At 46.9% G+C, this 19,561-nt stretch overlaps 1 protein-coding gene across 1 annotated transcript; it reads left to right on the top strand.

Moving 5' to 3' along the window:
- Positions 1–1,222: 1,222 nt before the first annotated feature.
- On the top strand, positions 1,223–4,027 carry LOC123165481 (GDSL esterase/lipase At1g29670). The gene is made up of 4 exons (XM_044583136.1): positions 1,223–1,802; positions 2,681–2,941; positions 3,221–3,476; positions 3,566–4,027. The coding sequence occupies exons 1-4, from the start codon at positions 1,350–1,352 to the stop codon at positions 3,784–3,786; spliced, it is 1,191 nt and encodes a 396-aa protein (XP_044439071.1). The 5' UTR covers positions 1,223–1,349; the 3' UTR covers positions 3,787–4,027.
- Positions 4,028–19,561: the final 15,534 nt, after the last annotated feature.

The following is a 19,561-nucleotide window of genomic DNA, read 5'->3' as shown; positions in this document are numbered from 1 at the left end:
TACCGCAAAAAGTGGAGCCATCAAGAACTTTTTTGTGACGACGCTTCAGGACGATGGGGGTGACGACCAAAAAACGTCAGGAACACATTTTTGGTGACAAAAATCGGTTTTACGTGACACAAGTGAACCATCACTAAACGTCCTATGTTTTATAGTGGCTCCTCCTTTGGCACCTCCGCTTCCGGCAGCTCCTCCTCCATCATCGCAAGCTCGGCGACGCAGCGTGCCTCCTCCGCGGCACAAATCTCGATTTGGATATCCGTCCGGCATTCGTCGTGAGCATCTTATAATACGTGATCTTCTGCAGGACCATGGCGGGCGACGACAAGCTCAAACTACAAGTGGAAGAAGGAGAGGGAGCAGCGACAAACGAGAGGAGGAGGAGGGGTATAGAGACAGGGCTATGGTTGCCTCATCGTCCGACTTAAATAGCCGAATTTAGCCCCTTGGGCGGCACACCAGACCGCGCCATGAATGCGTCCTCACTAAACTAGAGGAGGCGCCCGGCGAATGCATGACTTTCCGCGTGGGTCCCTCTCATCAGTCCAATGTGACAGGCGCGTCCGGACACATCCGGACCTCACCAATTTCGTTCCAGATGTGAGTTGGGTTTGAGAAGTGCGGGATAGCCCACACTTATGGGGCTGGTTTGAGGGGACAGTTCGGTCCATTTTCGCGACTGGTCACTAACCAGACCATATAGGGCCAGTTTGAGGAGCGGTTGGGTCGTATTTTGACGACCGATCACTCACTGAGCCGTCCGTGCAGACATGAGGGAATTTGAGTTTTGACATGTGGTATCATGTGATATCTTTCCCTGTTCTATGGCACGCCTAAGAGCAACAGTCAAGTTTCTGTTAGACGAACGTTTGGTCAAGTGTTCATTGAGTGCCAACAACGCAGTTGTCACCTGCCTATCCACCGGCTTGATATATCACATCGCTCCTTGTCTGCACGCACCCGGTAAGATCTCAGTAAGTGATGTGCCCCATATCCCTCATGCTGATCGAAAACTACTACGTACTCATGCATATGCACTCCGCAGAGAAGAGTTTTTACTGTACGCGCGCATGCAGTAACTGCATGCAGATACCCAGATCCCTCTGCCTCTCGAGGTGCACAAACCTACCCGCATTCAATCAGCCCGACAGATGTCGCTGTTGCGCACCTCCCTCTTGACCTCTTCTGCCTATAAGTAGCAAGCCTCTCTGTGTCACCGCTGGTACCTCTGTGTCATGGAGTAAAGCTCACGAGTTACCGTTAGCTCCAGTACCTTATCGGTTATCGCTACCTCGATTTTGTTTGGTTACTGCCGGCCTTATCTCAGTTCGTTTCACCGACGAGCGACGATGGCCATGGCCAAGCTCGCCGCCGTCGTGGCGTCGCTCTACCTATATATCGTGCTAACACGTCAGGCTGCCGCTGCTGGTGCGGGCGGTTCGACGAGCTGCCACGGCGGCAAAGCGGTAGGGAGGAGCGGCGGCGGCCGGGCGAGGCCGATGGTGAAGGCCGTGTTCGTGTTCGGGAGCTCGCTGGTGGACAACGGCAACAACAACTTCCTCAACAGCACCGGCGTGCGCGCCGACTACCTGCCCTACGGCGTCGACTTCCCGCTCGGCCCCTCCGGCCGCTTCTCCAACGGCCGCAACACCATCGACGCGCTCGGGGAGCTTCTCCGCCTCCCCCGCGGCGGCCGCATCCCGCCGTTCGCCGACCCGGGCACCAGGGGCCGCGCCGCGCTGCACGGCGTCAACTTCGCGTCCGGCGGCTCTGGCATCCTCGACCGTACCGGCCAGGACACCGTGAGTAACATTGCCAGTATTGCTTCTCTTTACTTGGTTGCGTTTTCGAGCTTCAACTAATCAACTATTCCCTGTGTTCTAATAAACAAGACGTGTACGCATCCTAAAAATTCAACTTTTGTCATGCGTGTTCGAGCTTCAACTGCTCAGCTATTCCCTCTGTTTCAATTAACAAGTCGTGCACGCATCCTAAAAGTTTAACTTGTGTATCATAAATTATATCAATAACACATATTTTTACCAATAAAAGATTATACCACTGAAAACTTCTTTCAAATAAAAAATCAATTATATAGTTTTTGTCACGTATAATCCAATTTGGTCGGTCTAATTTATGCTCAGAAGTTATTTTAAAATTCACGCGCAACTTATTAATTGAAATAGAGGGAATACATTTAGTGTAGAATTATCATGTGAAACAGTGAAAGCGATACCAATGGCAGATTTCCATTTTTGTGAAAAAGTGGTGGAATGGAGACACTACAATAACTGTAGCTGGATCACTTATAGCTATAGAAGATGGCTACTCCCTCCTTTCCGGTTTATAGGCTTATCTTAAAATTTTAGTTTTTCATTTTATAAGGCTCAATTTGGTTGTTCCCTATCACATGTTCAGATTCCAAGGTACATTAAATCATTGCATGCAAGTATTAAGAGAAAATTGATCAATGCATATATTTTATGCATGCATGCATTGCAATTAATACATTGGTAAACATAATTTTTTGAGGAAAACAAGAGCATTAATTGGGTGTTTTTACAAACTACAAAAAGTATTCCACCACTCACCATCTACCTTGTTTGGTGAGATTTTTGAATTGAGCCCTATAAACCGGAAAGGAGGGAGTATGTGATATGTGTGTGTGCTGCATATTTAGGGCAAGGTGTTGAGCCTGAACCAGCAAATCAGCAACTTCGAGGCAGTGACTCTCCCCGACCTTCGGGCAACGGCAGCCAACATTCGCGGGATGAAGGGCCATGATTTCTTGCACGATTGCTTCCTGCCCAAGAGCCTATTCGTGATCGGTACAGGCGGCAACGACTACCTGCTCAACTACTACCAGCCCAGAAATACAGCCAGGCCCCAATTGTCAGACTTCACACGCTCACTCATCACCGAGCTCTCGGCCCATCTTCAGGTGAGTGGCATGTTAGTTAATGCACACTCCTGTGCTCTGATTACTACGTACAGAGCATTTCCTTCTCCATTCATTGCAAACTGTATTGAAGGAGCGTACTGCCTGCAGAAGTACGGTTCCTAGTACATGCAGTATGAAAATCAAGTGAATGGATTGAATGAGTAGGCTGGGCAGCTGCCTAACGTGGGCCATTCGGTTTTATTTTTCTCGTGGTACAGTGCCTCTTTTTTGCCGTTTTTAGTGAGACATTTGATTACAGCACCATGTACGTGTGTGCAGAGGCTGTATGCTCTGGGGGCGAGGAAGTTTGTGATCTTCTCCATCCAGCCCATGGGGTGCACCCCGGTGGTGAGGGCGTCCCTCAACGTCACCGGCGCGGGCTGCGTCGAGCCGGTGAACGGCGCGGCGCTCCTCTTCAACGGCGAGCTCAGGTCGCTCGTCGACGCCGCGGGACCGCGCATGCCCGGCGCGAGCTTCTCCGTCGTCGACTCCTACAAGATCATCAAGGACCTGCTAGACCACCCAAGGAAACATGGTACGATATCGACGCCTGTATCGATCGGTTACGACGATATTGGTCATGTGGATCTCTAGCTTATTTGGCTTGAATTTTGATTGTGTCAGGCATCAGGGAGACGTATCGGGCTTGCTGCAGTGAGCTGGGTTCATCCGGGGTGCTGTGTAGGAAGGGAGGGCCCATCTGCAGGGACCGGACCAAGTACGTCTTCTTCGACGGGCTCCACCCGACAGACGTGGTGAACGCCAGGATCGCGCGCAAGGGATTCGGCTCCGAGTCGCCGCGGGAAGCGTACCCCATCAACATCAAGAAATTGGCTATGCTGTAGTAGCGGTTGAGTATAAACAGAGACATTAGCATTAGTATTAGCAGTAGCCGTAGTCTTATCGTACCTAAACGAAGCTAGTGGTAGCAGCTAGCTTTGTGACCTGGCAATGCAGCAGTAATGTTGTAGTACTAGTGTTCTATTATTCGATCAGGATTCGCCGGTCACCGTTGGTACCGCGCTTCTTGTGGCGATTAAGAGCAACTCGTTAATATGGTCCTTTTGACAAAAAGTATTACTCTAATAGAGTCGATATATAGCTGTAGATTGCTATAATCTATGGAGCTCCCAGCAAGCTCGCATCCTCCATATTTAGAGGTTGTGGAGGGCTAGTGTGGAGTTCAATCCCAACCCAACAGGCAGCGCGGAAGGCAGTTTCAGCTTCTTCCTTCTCACCACCCGCTACGGGCACCCAGCCATTAATGCCATGGCCACTCCCTCCGATTCCCATGGCCACTCCCTCCGATTCCCATGGCCAGCCCGTCAGATGGACGCCACATAGCATTATCTCCTAGTTTGAATGTGAAGGTGTTGGGAGTTGTCGCGTGAGCAGCCGAGAGGCGTGTGAGCGAAGCCGCGTTTCTCATCGGAAGTGCATCGCTTGATGGCCGCCCGCCGCCTGCGGCCTCCTAAAAGGTCGTCGTTTCCTTCCCTCTCTCATATTGCTCTCTCGGGTGCCTTCCAAATCTTCCCTCCCCCCCCCCCACCCCCCAAAGGGAACTATTGATTTCCGACCACACACTCACCCCAGCCGCCATGGAAGCATGGACGACTTGGGACGATCGCGTTGAGGCCATCTTCCGGGGCATCAAGACCCACAATGTCGTCACCGCCATCGCCATGGAATCATGGCCGGCATGGGACGAGCGCGACAAGTCCATCTTCGGGGGCATCGAGGCCCGCATTGTCCCATCCCCACTTGACCTTGACCCCACCCCCGCCCCCGCCATGGTCCTGGTCGTGGTGGTCGTGGAGTTGGTCGCCATGGAGGTGGTGGTCGCACCCATGGCCGCAACTATGCCCCGTTGACTAATCCAGTCGTTGCCACCGCAATTATTAGATAATTAGTTTATATTTTAACTAAGTATTTAATGTTACATCATTGTAAGCCGCAACGCGACTAATTTTCCACCAAAATTATTAGAGATGAAGTCGAATTGAATCAAATGTGTTGCAAATTTTCAATTAATGGGAAGGAATCATTGTAGTCAATGATAAGCAGGGCCTACATGTAAAAAAATATGGAGACTGTCTTTTGGTGAATCTTTGTTTGCACGTTCTCTTAGCAGGCTCTAATGGTTATGACACCAAGAGTGGCTTGTCGGTTGGCAAGCCGAACGATGGGTCCCCTCAGGGCCCAATATGTCCACTGGGTCCCTCATCGTGCGAGAAGCCATCCTTCTAGAAGAATCTTACCATGGCGTTCAAGTTAGGGACCCCTCATCCCATCCGGACTCTGGGACGATTGATAACATGTGACCCTAGGCCTCGTCCCCTGTTATAAGGCGATGCCAGGGGTAGTTTGAATCATCTTACATTTAGTCATGATCTAGATAGCAACATCTCCACGTATATTGTGACCCCTTCACACGAGGTGTTTTTCCCACGTCAATCAAATAGAAAGGAGTAGGGTATTACCTCTAAGCTGAGGGCCCGAACCTGGGTAAACCCCGTGTGTGCGATCCCGTCTGGTACATCTGGCCACGTGCTCCCCCTGCTAGATGCCAACTATCACGTTGCGGTCCCCCATACGCTGAGGTGGCTTCATGCACCGACCCTGATGGCACCACGTGGGCGAAATACGTACAGAAACATTGTCAGTGACCGTATCTGCGCACACGAACTTTGTCAACCCGAAAGTTGAACTCCCGAGTTCAATGGATTATTTTGCACCCATAAAACGAGTTTAGTGACTATAGCTAATTTTTACCCTAAAATAATAATGCATACATTTGGTCTACAAATCACGAGGGAAGAGTTTAGTAGACTAGGCCCTTTCTGTTTGGCAAATGGGTCAATTTGGGTCCTAAACTTTGAAATGGCCACTTTGGTCACCCAAAGAAATAGATATGTGCTAGTATAATCTTCGTTTAGTTCCATGGAGACAGAAAGACAAACACCGAATATAGCACTACTTTTCTTTGAGTTGAATACAAATCATTATGGCCAACGCTACGAATCAGCCGGCTGAAAACTGGGAAAAATCAGCCTCCTCCCGAGCCGTACGATCCTGACGCGCAGGCCCGTTGGATCGGCCCACTGAGATCCCGTCAAGGTCCTCGCTAATATCCCGTGCAAGCTCCTTGTTTGCTTCTTCTCGTCTTTTTTTTTTTGCGGGTGAATAACTTGTATTACTCAACTCATAGAATTACAATCATCAGCAGCTAGCTGGACAGTTTCCTCAGGACCAGAGCCCAACCAAGTTTTAGTTCTACCTTTGGTATGAGCAAAATTAGCTAGACTATCACTAACCCTATTTTGGGATCGAGATATATGAGTAATACATGATTCATGAAGACTCAAAAGATATCTAATTTCAGTAACTATGGAAGAATACACCGATCCATCAACTTCTCTAGACTGAACAAGCTTAACTGCCACAATGGAATCCATCTCTATGGATATCGGACAATTACTTCTCTGCAAGGAAAAGTAGAGACCCTCCATGCATGCACACAACTCCGCTTCAAGAGCATCTCTGCACGAAAACAGTACTCTACAGGCCGAGAAAATGATATTACCATTGCTGTCTCTGAGAACCATACCTGCACCGGCAGATTCCTCGTCCGAGAATGAGCCATCAGTGTTAGTGTAACCCAACCCGAGCTAGGAGGCTGCCAAGTTTCAGGGGGGCGAGCAGATGCTATTTCATACGGCCGCAGCAGCACCTTATCACATGTGATAATCTATTTTCCTTTCTCCGGGTCAGAAGCTAAGTCCACCTTAAGGCACAAGATCCAATTCAAATAGGACACAAGAAAACACTTCGAATCTTCCATGGTCGGCATTGGTTTATAATGAACAACCTCATTGCGGATATGCCAAGAACGCCACAAGGTAAAGAGAACCATGGAACGCTCCACGTCTGGAAGTGGCTCAAGAACGTTTAGCAACCACTCGCGCCCATTGTTCTGGATTGAAGAGAGGGTCGGTGTTAGAAATATGCCCTAGAGGCAATAATAAATTGGTTATTATTATATTTCCTTGTTCATGATAATCGTTTATTATCCATGCTAAAATTGTATTGATAGGAAACTCAGATACATGTGTGGATACATAGACAACACCATGTCCCTAGTAAGCCTCTAGTTGACTAGCTCGTTGATCAATAGATGGTTACGGTTTCCTGACCATGGACATTGGATGTCGTTGATAACGGAATCACATCATTAGGAGAATGATGTGATGGACAAGACCCAATCCTAAGCCTAGCACAAGATCGTGTAGTTCGTTTGCTGAGAGCTTTTCTAATGTCAAGTATCATTTCCTTAGACCATGAGATTGTGCAACTCCCGGATACCGTAGGAATGCTTTGGGTGTACCAAACGTCACAACGTAACTAGGTGGCAATAAAGCTGCACTACAGGTATCTCCGAAAGTGTCTGTTGGGTTGGCACGAATCGAGACTGGGATTTGTCACTCCGTGTAAACGGAGAGGTATCTCTGGGCCCACTCGGTAGGACATCATCATAATGTGCACAATGTGACCAAGGAGTTGATCACGGGATGATGTGTTACGGAACGAGTAAAGAGACTTGCCGGTAACGAGATTGAACAAGGTATCGGGATACCGACGATCGAATCTCGGGCAAGTACTATACCGGTAGACAAAGGGAATTGTATACGGGATTGATTGAATCCCCGACATCGTGGTTCATCCGATGAGATCATCGTGGAACATGTGGGAGCCAACATGGGTATCCAGATCCCGCTGTTGGTTATTGACCGGAGAACGTCTCGGTCATGTCTGCATGGTTCCCGAACCCGTAGGGTCTATACGTGGTTACCGAATGTTGTTCGGAGTCCCGGATGAGATCCCGGACGTCACGAGGAGTTCCGGAATGGTCTGGAGGTAAAGATTTATATATGGGAAGTCCCGTTTTGGCCACCGGAAGAGTTTCGGGCGTCACCGGTAATGTACCGGGACCACCGGAAGGGTCCGGGGGTCCACCGGGAGGGGCCACCAGCCCCAGAGGCCTACGTGGGCCAATAGTGGGAAGGGACCGGCCCCTAGGTGGGCTGGGGCGCCTCCCACCAAGGCCCAAGGCGCCCTCAAGAGGAGAGGGGGCAAACCCTAGGAGCAGATGTGCCCTAAGGCCCACCCTAGGTGCGCCCCCTCTCTCCCCCTTGGCCGCCACCCAGATGGGATCTGGGGGCTGGCCGCACCCCTTGGGGGGAACCCTAGATGGGGGCGCAGCCCCTCCCCCTCCCCTATATATAGTGGGGGTTTTGGGGCTGCCAAACACATGAGAACATCTCTCTCTTGGCGCAGCCCTACCCCTCTCCCTCCTCGTCTCTCGCAATGCTTGGCGAAGCCCTGCTGGAGTGCCACGCTCCTCCATCACCACCATGCCGTTGTGCTGCTGCTGGACGGAGTCTTCCCCAACCTCTCCCTCTCTCCTTGCTGGATCAAGGCGTGGGACACGTCACCGGGCTGCACGTGTGTTGAACGCGGAGGCGTCGTGGTTCGGCGCTTAGATCGGAATCAACCGCGATCTGAATCGCTACGAGTACGACTCCTTCATCCGCGTTCTTGCAACGCTTCCGCTTCACGATCTACAAGGGCATGTAGATGCACTCCCCTTCCCCTCGTTGCTAGATTACTCCATAGATTGATCTTGGTGATGCGTAGAAAATTTTGAATTTCTGCTACGTTCCCCAACAGTGGCATCATGAGCTAGGTCTATGCGTAGTTTCTATGCACGAGTAGAACACAAAGTAGTTGTGGGCGTCGATTTTGTAAATTTACTTGTCGTTACTAGTCTTATCTTGATTCGGCGGCATCGTGGGATGAAGCGGCCCGGACCGACCTTACACGTACACTTACGTGAGACAGGTTCCACCGACTGACATGCACTAGTTGCATAAGGTGGCTAGCGGGTGTCTGTCTCTCCCACTTTAGTCGGTTCGGATTCGATGAAAAGGGTCCTTATGAAGGGTAAATAGAAATTGACATATCACGTTGTGGCTTTTGCGTAGGTGAGAAACGTTCTTGCTAGAAACCCATAGCAGCCACGTAAAACATGCAACAACAATTAGAGGACGTCTAACTTGTTTTTGCAGGCTATGCTATGTGATGTGATATGGCCAAAAGGATGTGATGAATGATATATGTGATGTATGAGATTGATCATGTTCTTGTAATAGGAATCACGACTTGCATGTCGATGAGTATGACAACCGGCAGGAGCCATAGGAGTTGTCTTAATTTATTGTATGACCTGCGTGTCAATGAAAACGCCATGTAATTACTTTACTTTATTGCTAACCGTTAGCCATAGTAGTAGAAGTAATAGTTGGCGAGACAACTTCATGAAGACACGATGATGGAGATCATGGTGTCATGCCGGTGACGAAGGTGATCATGTCGCACCTCAAAGATGGAGATCAAAGGCGCAAGATGATATTGGCCATATCACGTCACTTTATGATTTGCATGTGATGTTTATCATGTTTACATCTTATTTGCTTAGAACGACGGTAGCATAAATAAGATGATCCCTCACTAAAATTTCAAGAGACGTGTTCCCCCTAACTGTGCACCGTTGCGAAGGTTCGTTGTTTCGAAGCACCATGTGATGATTGGGTGTGATAGATTCTAACGTTCGAATACAACGGGTGTTGACGAGCCTAGCATGTACAGACATGGCCTCGGAACACATGCGAAACACTTAGGTTGACTTGACGAGCCTAGCATGTACAGACATGGCCTCGGAACACAAGAGATCGAAAGGTTGAACATGAGTCGTATAGTAGATACGATCAACATGGAGATGTTCACCGATGATGACTAGTCCGTCTCACGTGATGATCGAACACGGCCTAGTTTGACTCGGATCATGTATCACTTAGATGACTAGAGGGATGTCTATCTGAGTGGGAGTTCATTAAATAATCAGATGAACTTCATTATCATGAACATAGTTAAAAGGTCTTTGCAAATTATGTCATAGCTTACGCTTTAGTTCTACTGTTTAAGATATGTTCCTAGAGAAAATTTAGTTGAAAGTTGATAGTAGCAATTATGCGGACTGGGTCCGTGAACTGAGGATTGTCCTCATTGCTGCACAGAAGGCTTATGTCCTTAATGCACCGCTCGGTGTGCTGAACCTCAGCGTCGTGTGTAGATGTTGCGAAACATCTGACATACACGTTTTGATGACTACGTGATAGTTCAGTGTGTAATGCTAACGGTTTAGAATTGTGGCACCAAAAACGTTTTTGAAACGTCGCAGAACATATGAGATGTTCCGAAGACTGAAATTGGGATTTCAGACTAGTGCCCACGTCAAGAGGTATGAGACCTCTGACGAGTTTCTTAAGCCTGCAAACTAAGGGAGAAAAGCTCAATCATTGAGCATGTGCTCAGATTGTCTGGGTACTACAATCACCTGAATCGAGTGGGAGTTAATCTTCCAGATGAGATAGTGATGGTTCTCCATAGTCACTGCCACCAAGCTATTAGAGCTTCGTGATGAACTATAACATATCAGGGATAGACATGATGATCCTTGAGCAACTCGCGATGTTTGACACCGCGAAAGTAGAAATCAAGAAGGAGCATCAATTGTTGATGGTTAGTAAAACCACTAGTTTCTAGAAGGGCAAGGGCAAAAGGGATACTTCATGAAACAGCAAATCATTTGCTGCTCTAGTGAAGAATCCCAAGGTTGAACCCAAACCCGAGACTAAGTGCTTCTGTAATGACGGGAACGGTCACTGAAGCAGAACTACCCTAGATACTTGGTAGATGAGAAGGCAGACAAGGTCGACAGAAGTATATTGGATATACATTATATGAATGTGTACTTTACTAGTACTCCTAGAAGCACCAGGGTATTAGATACCGGTTCGGTTGCTAAGTGTTAGTAACTCGAAATAAAAGCTGCGGAATAAACGGAGAATAGCTAAAGGTGAGATGACGATATGTGTTGGAAGTGTTTCCGAGGTTGATGTGATCAAGCATCGCATGCTCCCTCTACCATCGAGATTGGTGTTAAACCTAAATAATTGTTATTTGGTGTTTGCGTTGAGCATAAACATGATTGGATTATGTTTATCGCAATACGGTTATTCATTTAAGGAGAATAATGGTTACTCTGTTTATTTGAATAATACCTTCAATGGTCTTGCACCTAAAATGAATCTCGATCGCAGTGATACACATGTTCGTGCCAAAAGACATAAAATAGTAATGATAGTACCACATACTTGTGGCACTGCCATTTGAGTTATATTAGTATAAAACGCATGAAGAAGCTCCATGTAGATGGATCTTTGGACTCACTCGTTTTTGAAAAGATTGAGACATGCGAGCCATGTCTATTGGTATATATGCATGAAGAAACTCCATGCAGATGGATCGTTTGGACTCACTTGATTTTGAATCACTTGAGACATGCAAATCATACCACATGGGCAAGATGACTGAAAGGCCTCGTTTTCAGTAAGATGGAACAAGAGAGCAACTTGTTGGAAGTAATACATTTGATGTGTGCAGTCCAATGAGTGCTGAGGCACGCAGTGGATATCGATATGTTCTTACTTCACAGATGATTTGAGTAGATGCTGAGAATATTTACTTGATGAAACACAAGTCTGAATTATTGAAAGGTTCAAGTAATTTCAGAGTGAAGTTGAAGATCGTCGTGACAAGAGGATAAAATGTCTATGATATGATCATAGAGATATCTGAGTTACGAGTTTGACACACAATTAAGACATTGTGGAAAGTGTTACACAATTAATACCGCCTAGAACACCACAGTGTGATGGTCTGTTCGAACATCATGACTGCACCCTATTGGGTATGGTGCATACCATGATGTCTCTTATCGAATTACCACTATCGTTTATGGGTTAGGCATTAGAGACAACCGCATTCACTTTAAATAGGGCACCACGCAATTCCGTTGAGACGACACCGTTTAGAGAAACCTAAGTTGTCGTTTCTTAAAAGTTTGGGGCTGCGATGCTTATGTGAAAAAGTTTCAGGCTGATAAGCTCGAACCCAAAGCGGATAAATGCATCTTCATAGAATACCCAAAAAAGTTGGGTATACCTCCTATTTCAGATCTAGAAGGAAAAGTAATTGCTTCTAGAAATGGGTCCTTTCTCAAGGAAAAGTTTCTCTCGAAAGAATTGAGTGGGAGGATGGTAGAGACTTGATGAGGTTATTGAACCGTCACTTCAACTAGTGTGTAGCAGGGCACAAGAAGTTGTTCCTGTGGCACCTACACCAATTGAAGTGGAAGCTTATGATAGTGATCATGAAACTTCGGATCAAGTCACTACCAAACCTCGTAGGACGATGAGGATGCGTACTACTTCAGAGTAGTACGTGATCCTGTCTTGGAAGTCATGTTGCTAGACAACAATGAACCTATGAGCTAAGGAGAAGCGATGGTGGGCCCGGATTCCGATGAATGGCTCGAGGCCATGAAATCCGAGAGAGGATCCATGTATAAAAGCAAAGTATAGACTTTGGAAGAAATACTTGATAGTCGTAAGGCTATTGGGTGCAGATGGATTTTAAAAGGAAGACAGACAATGATGGTAAGTGTCACCATTAAGAAAGCTCGACTTGTCGTTAAGATGTTTTCCGACAAGTTCAAGGAGTTGACTACGATGAGATTTTTCTCACTCATAGCGATGCTAAGAGTCTGTTGGAATTATATTAGCAGTTACTGCATTATTTATTAAATCTTGCAGATAGGATGTCAAAACATTGTTTCCTCGACGATTTTCTAGAGGAAAGGTTGTATGTGATACAACCAGAAGGTTTTGTCAATCCTGAAAGATGCTAACAAGTATGCAAAGCTCCAGCAATCCTTGTAAGGACTGGAGTAAGCATCTCGGAGTTGGAATGTACGCTTTGATAAGATGATCAAAGATTTTGGGTTTATACAAAGTTTATGAGAAACTTGTATTTCCAAAGAAGTGAGTGGGAGCACTATAGAATTTCTGATGAGTATATGTTGTTGACATATTGTTGATAAGAGATGATGTAAAATTTCTGGATAGCATACAGGGTTATTTGAAAAAGTGTTTTTCAATGGAAAACCTGGATTAAGCTACTTGAACATTGAGCATCAAGATCTATAAGGATAGATCAAAAACGCTTAATAGTACTTTCAAATGAATACATACCGTGACAAGTTTTTGAAGGAGTTCAAAATAGATCAGCAAAGAAGGAGTTCTTGGCTGTGTTACAAGGTGTGAGTATTGAGTAAGACTCAAGACCTGACCACAGCAGAAGAGAGAGAAAGGACGAAGGTCGTCCCCTATGCTTTAGACGTAGGCTCTACAGTATGCTATGCTGTGTACCGCACATGAAGTGTGCCTTGCCATGAGTTGGTCAAGGGGTACAATAGTGATCCGGAAATGGATCACATGACAGCGGTCGAACTTATCCTTAGTATCTAGTGGACTAAGGAATTTTCTCGATTATGGAGGTGAAAAGGAGTTCGTCGTAAAGGGTTACGTCGATGCAAACTTTCACACTAATCCGGATGACTCTGAGTAGTAAACCGGATTCGTATAGTAGAGCAGTTATTTGTAATGGCTCCAAGTAGCGCGTGGTAGCTGCATCCACAAGATGACATAGATATTCGTAAAGCACACACGGATCTGAAAGGTTCAGATTCGTTGACTAATAACCTCTCTCACAAGCAAGATAGAACAAACCCCATGGGTGTTGGATTCATTACATTCACATGGTGATGTGAACTCTTGGGTATTAATCACATGGCGATGTGAACTAGATTATTGACTCTAGTGCAAGTGGGAGACTTTTAGAAATATGCCCTAGAGGCAATAATAAATTGGTTATTATTATATTTCCTTGTTCATGATAATCGTTTATTATCCATGCTAAAATTGTATTGATAGGAAACTCAGATACATGTGTGGATACATAGACAACACCATGTCCCTAGTAAGCCTCTAGTTGACTAGCTCGTTGATCAATAGATGGTTACGGTTTCCTGACCATGGACATTGGATGTCGTTGATAACGGGATCACATCATTAGGAGAATGATGTGATGGACAAGACCCAATCCTAAGCCTAGCACAAGATCGTGTAGTTCGTTTGCTAAGAGCTTTTCTAATGTCAAGTATCATTTCCTTAGACCATGAGATTGTGCAACTCCCGGATACCGTAGGAATGCTTTGGGTGTACCAAACGTCACAACGTAACTGGGTGGCTATAAAGGTGCACTACAGGTATCTCCGAAAGTGTCTGTTGGGTTGGCACGAATCGAGACTGGGATTTGTCACTCCGTGTAAACGGAGAGGTATCTCTGGGCCCACTCGGTAGGACATCATCATAATGTGCACAATGTGACCAAGGAGTTGATCACGGGATGATGTGTTACGGAACGAGTAAAGAGACTTGCCGGTAACGAGATTGAACAAGGTATCGGGATACCGACGATCGAATCTCGGGCAAGTAACATACCGATAGACAAAGGGAATTGTATACGGGATTGATTGAATCCCCGACATCGTGGTTCATCCGATGAGATCATCGTGGAACATGTGGGAGCCAACATGGGTATCCAGATCCCGCTGTTGGTTATTGGCCGGAGAACGTCTCGGTCATGTCTGCATGGTTCCCGAACCCGTAGGGTCTACACACTTAAGGTTCGATGACGCTAGGGTTATAGGGAATAGATATACGTGGTTACCGAATGTTGTTCGGAGTCCCGGATGAGATCCCGGACGTCACGAGGAGTTCCGGAATGGTCCGGAGGTAAAGATTTATATATGGGAAGTCCCGTTTTGGCCACCGGAAGAGTTTCGGGCGTCACCGGTAATGTACCGGGACCACCGGAAGGGTCCGGGGGTCCACCGGGAGGGGCCACCAGCCCTAGAGGCCTACGTGGGCCAATAGTGGGAAGGGACCGGCCCCTAGGTGGGCTGGGGCGCCTCCCACCAAGGCCCAAGGCGCCCTCAAGAGGAGGGGGGCAAACCCTAGGAGTAGATGGGCCCTAAGGCCCACCCTAGGTGCGCCCCCTCTCTCCCCCCTTGGCCGCCACCCAGATGGGATCTGGGGGCTGCCGCATCCCTGGGGGGAACCCTAGATGGGGGCGCAGCCCCTCCCCTTCCCCTATATATAGTGGGGTTTTGGGGCTGCCAAACACATGAGAACATCCTCTCTCTTGGCGCAGCCCTACCCCTCTCCCTCCTCGTCTCTCGCAATGCTTGGCGAAGCCCTGCTGGAGTGCCACGCTCCTCCATCACCACCATGCCGTTGTGCTGCTGCTGGACGGAGTCTTCCCCAACCTCTCCCTCTCTCCTTGCTAGATCAAGGCGTGGGAGACATCACCGGGCTGCACGTGTGTTGAACGCGGAGGCGCCGTGGTTCGGCGCTTAGATCGGAATCAACCGCGATCTGAATCGCTATGAGTACGACTCCTTCATCCGCGTTCTTGCAATGCTTCCGCTTCATGATCTACAAGGGTATGTAGATGCACTCCCCTTCCCCTCGTTGCTAGATTACTCCATAGATTGATCTTGGTGATGCGTAGAAAATTTTGAATTTCTGCTACGTTCCCCAACAGTCGGCAGCCGCCATACTTCCGACATAGTATCCCATAATAAGCTTGACTGAGGACAGCAGCAAAAGTCATGGAAATTATCCTCAGGTTCACAAGCACACCTCAGACACAAATCAGTCAACTCTAAACCTCTAGTGCTTTTCTTTGCCGAAAAAGGCTTTCGCCCCGCTGTAAGTGCATCTAGTGCCACCCCTAGTTGGTTTTGGAGTATTGACGACAAACTTGGTTGAGGGACTAATGTGTTTGTGATAGGATAACACAGGTGGTAGTCCCTTATCGATTCAGTTTACCTACCAGAGATGACCCCTAAAAATGTGTGAAGACTATTGTGGTTTGTGAAGATATTCACAATGAAGATTATGACATGAGAAGACATTCACGTGAAGACTATGGAGTGCGAAGACATAGTTGTTTTGTAGTTTCATTTTCTTCTTTGTTGAGTCATAGGAACCACCGTACTGTTAAGTGGGGTCCAAGTGAACAAAGTCAGAGTGACTGATGTGATGCTCAACCAAATCCTATATCTTCGAGCGAAGACAATGAGAGCAAATCTTATCCAGAGATGGATGAGTCAGCTTTACTTGTAGTCCAAGTCAAGCTGCCGCGTGTGTTTGAAATCTGGCCATTGGACACGTGTCGGTTCCTTAGTGACCCAGGGTCATTTCAGACAAATCAGGTCGGGTTGCCTCCTGGCTATAAATAGCCCACCCCTACACCATAAATTGGTAGCTGCTCAGATTTAGTGCATGACTTTTGTCCTTTGAGAGCAACCCACCTCCGAAGCATTTGAGAGAGAGAGATCCTTGCGAGGACAAAGCCCAAAACACCCAGAGCCAAAGAGTGTTGGCATCACTGAAGTCTTTCTGTCCGCGTGCCCTGAAGACTTGTTACACTTGAGGACTATGAATCCTCCAGCCGGTTAGGCGTCACGTTCTGAGCATCCAAGAGCCATTGTGGATTGCTAGTGAACGAAGTCTGTGAAGGTTTGGAAGTCTACCTTGAAGACTTACCAGAGTGATTGAGCGAGGACTAAGTGTTCTTAGCTCAAGGGGAATAAGGTAAAGACGCGGTCTTTCGAGTTAAATCTCAGCCTCCCTAACCAGACGTACAGTTGTCACAGCAACTGGAACTGGTCTACCAAATTACTTGTCTTCACCAAGCTACTGGTTCTATCCTTCACTTCCCTTACTTTCAGTCTATCTTCGTGAAGTCATTGCCTGCTTGCATGATCTGATTGTCTTCACTGTGTGAAGACTGTTTACTGTTTGGCTTCATACTATTTTCCATCTTGATCCATACTACCTAGCTGTTGATAGTCTTCGTGCTTTCACTTCATTGCTTACCTGACTATGGCTTGTCTAGTATCGTCTCCCTTCCGCTGCATATCAATAGATTCATTTCTACTGTTTGTCTTCAAAGCCCCCGTGTTTTGAAGACTTTCATAAAAACCGCCTATTCACCCCCCTCTAATCGATAACTAGCACTTTCAATTGGTATCAGAGCAAGGTGCTCCCTTGTTCTGTGCGATTCGGTTTAACCACATGGAGTTTTAGCTATGTCGACTGCACGGATAATCAAGGTCTCCGCTGCGTGCCCTGTCTTTGATGACACTGATTACCCCTACTGGAAGAATAAGATGTGCGTGCATCTTGAAGCCATTGACGTTGACCTCTAGTATGTCATCAAGAGCGGCGTTCCCAAGGTCGCTGCAGGTGTCACCGCTGCTGATGTCAAGAGGTTCATTCACTTGGATTCGACTACCAAGAGCATCATCTCTGGTCATCTGACCAAAGGATAGTATGGCCGTGTGAGTGCTCTAGAAACTGCGAAGCTAGTCTGGGACTGGCTCTCCAAGGTCAACGAGGGCGTCTCAACCTAGAGAGACTCAAGGATTGATGTTCTTCACAATCTCTTCAACCACTTCAAGAGAAACGACAATGAGAATGTCCAGCTCACGTTTGATCGCCTCACTGATATCACAAATGAGCTTCGCGCACTTGGCGCCACTGAGATCACCAAGCACGAAATCGTCAAGAAACTTCTGAGATCACTTGACAGCTCATTTGACACCCTGGCCCTGATGATTAAAGAATGTCCTGACTTCAAGACTCTCGATCCGTCTGACATACTTGAGAGGCTCAACACACATGAGTTCCAGTTATCTGAGAAGAGAGACATCTATGGCCCCAACTATGGCCGAACTCGTGCTTTGAAGGCAAAGGTTGTTTCCTCATCTAAAGAAGAATCTGACTGCAGTTCTGGGGATCCTGAAGACATTGGAAAGGAGCTAGCTATGCTCGTGAAGAAGTTCCAGAAGTTCACCACGAAGAAAGGCTTCAGAAAGTCTTCAAGATCCAGCTCAAGAAATGATGAAGCTTCCACTCGTGACCACAAGAAGAGAACATGCCACAAGTGCAAGAAACCTGGTCACTACATCTTTGAGTGTCCACAATGGGATAATGAGACCAAGAAGAATTAGAAGAGAAAGGAATATGATTCTGATGACAAGAAGAAGAAGAAGAAGAAATCCTCAGAGTCTTCTTCAAAGTCTTCGTCAAAGTCTTCATCTCACAAGAAGAGCTCATCAAGCAAGGCTCGTGCGTTTGTTGGCAAGGAGATGGATTCAGAGGAGGAGTCTACTTCTGAGGAGGAGGAGGTGGAGTCTGAGGAGGAGTCCGATTCAGGCGTGGCAAGCCTGGCTCTGGCTTCAGCGTATGTCGCCAAGTCCATCTTCAACACCAACGACAATGGTCTCGTCCCCAACGTTGATGAGGATGACTCTGCTCCTACCTACTGCTTCATGGCATGTGGTGCCAAGGTAAACTCACGCGATGCTTACTTTCAAACATCCAGTGAAGATGACTCTGAATGTGAATCTAAACCTAGCTACAAAACACTTGCTAAAATTGCAACAGAACAACAAACTGCTATGGAACATATTCAAAAGTTGCTAGACAAAAGCGATGACCTGTTGAACGCGGAAATGACTCGAACTCAGTCCTTAATTGAAGACATTATAAATCTTCACGTTAAGTATGAGGAACTTGAAAGTCGTCATGAAACGCTCTCAACCACTCATGAAAAGCTTTCCTATGATTATCTTCAAAGGAAGCAAGAACTTGAGAACTTGAGAGCGACTCATGAAGATCTTCAAAAGGAGAATGAGTCACTCCGCGCTCAACAGATCAGTTCCACTCAGGAAGGCTTTGAACCACCATGTCTAAAATGTCTTGAGCATGATAATGTTGTCTCTGTTGCTGAATGTTCTACTGCTGCTACTGTTGGAATATCTTCAACTGCTGATGTGGTAACTAACCCCTCTACCGAGGATACCACTACTATTGCTGATGAGAATGCCAGGTTGAAGACATTGCTTGAAACAGGAATGTACAAAATTCTCAAAGGGCATCAGACTCTATGTGATGTCCTAAAGAAACAGATTCTGAACCGAAACCCTAGGAAAGAGGGTGTTGGGTTCGAGAGGAAAATGAATGTTGATGGTTCATATTGGAAGCCTGAACAGTACCCCAAAACCACATGGGTTGCTGCAAAGGGACCTTTAGTGGATCCATCTACCTTATCTGGCTTCACTTGTGCTAACCCGATTATCATTGATGAATCCTTTGATGCAAACTATAAACTGTTTAAGAATCAGAATGGTGAAGTGTTTGCCAGGTATATTGGTACTAACTGCAGGAATGGACCACCTTTGAAGAAGATCTGGTGCCCAAAAGTTGTCTTGAGAAGCTTCCTGTGAATGTCATCATGACACCACCTGGGAGGAAGACAAACCCCAGACCAAAGGCTTCATATGGTCCAAAGGCTTCATACAGACAGAGGACTCACCAGAGTCACCCTAACGCCAATGTTTTGCAGGGAAACCATACTCAGACTCATGAATATGAGCATGTTTCATCAAACTGCTATGTTCATAGGACCAAGAACTTTTCTGCTTATTCTTATGAGTATTATTCACCTCCTGCAAGGCTATTTGCT

The sequence above is a fragment of the Triticum aestivum genome, chromosome 7D (assembly GCF_018294505.1).
Source record: "Triticum aestivum cultivar Chinese Spring chromosome 7D, IWGSC CS RefSeq v2.1, whole genome shotgun sequence".
NCBI classification, from domain to species: domain Eukaryota; kingdom Viridiplantae; phylum Streptophyta; class Magnoliopsida; order Poales; family Poaceae; genus Triticum; species Triticum aestivum.
The sequence above is the reverse complement of the archived record's forward strand: the minus strand, read 5'-3'. Positions and strand labels throughout refer to the sequence as shown.

What these genes read in the sequence shown, in the direction of transcription:
- LOC123165481 (XM_044583136.1), top strand. Translation starts at nt 1,350, where the DNA reads ATGGCCATGGCCAAGCTCGCCGCCGTCGTGGCGTCGCTCTACCTATAT. An exon ending in ACCGTACCGGCCAGGACACC is followed by an intron (nt 1,803 to 2,680) that starts GTGAGTAACATT and finishes CTGCATATTTAG; the next exon opens with GGCAAGGTGTTGAGCCTGAA. An exon ending in AGCTCTCGGCCCATCTTCAG is followed by an intron (nt 2,942 to 3,220) that starts GTGAGTGGCATG and finishes ACGTGTGTGCAG; the next exon opens with AGGCTGTATGCTCTGGGGGC.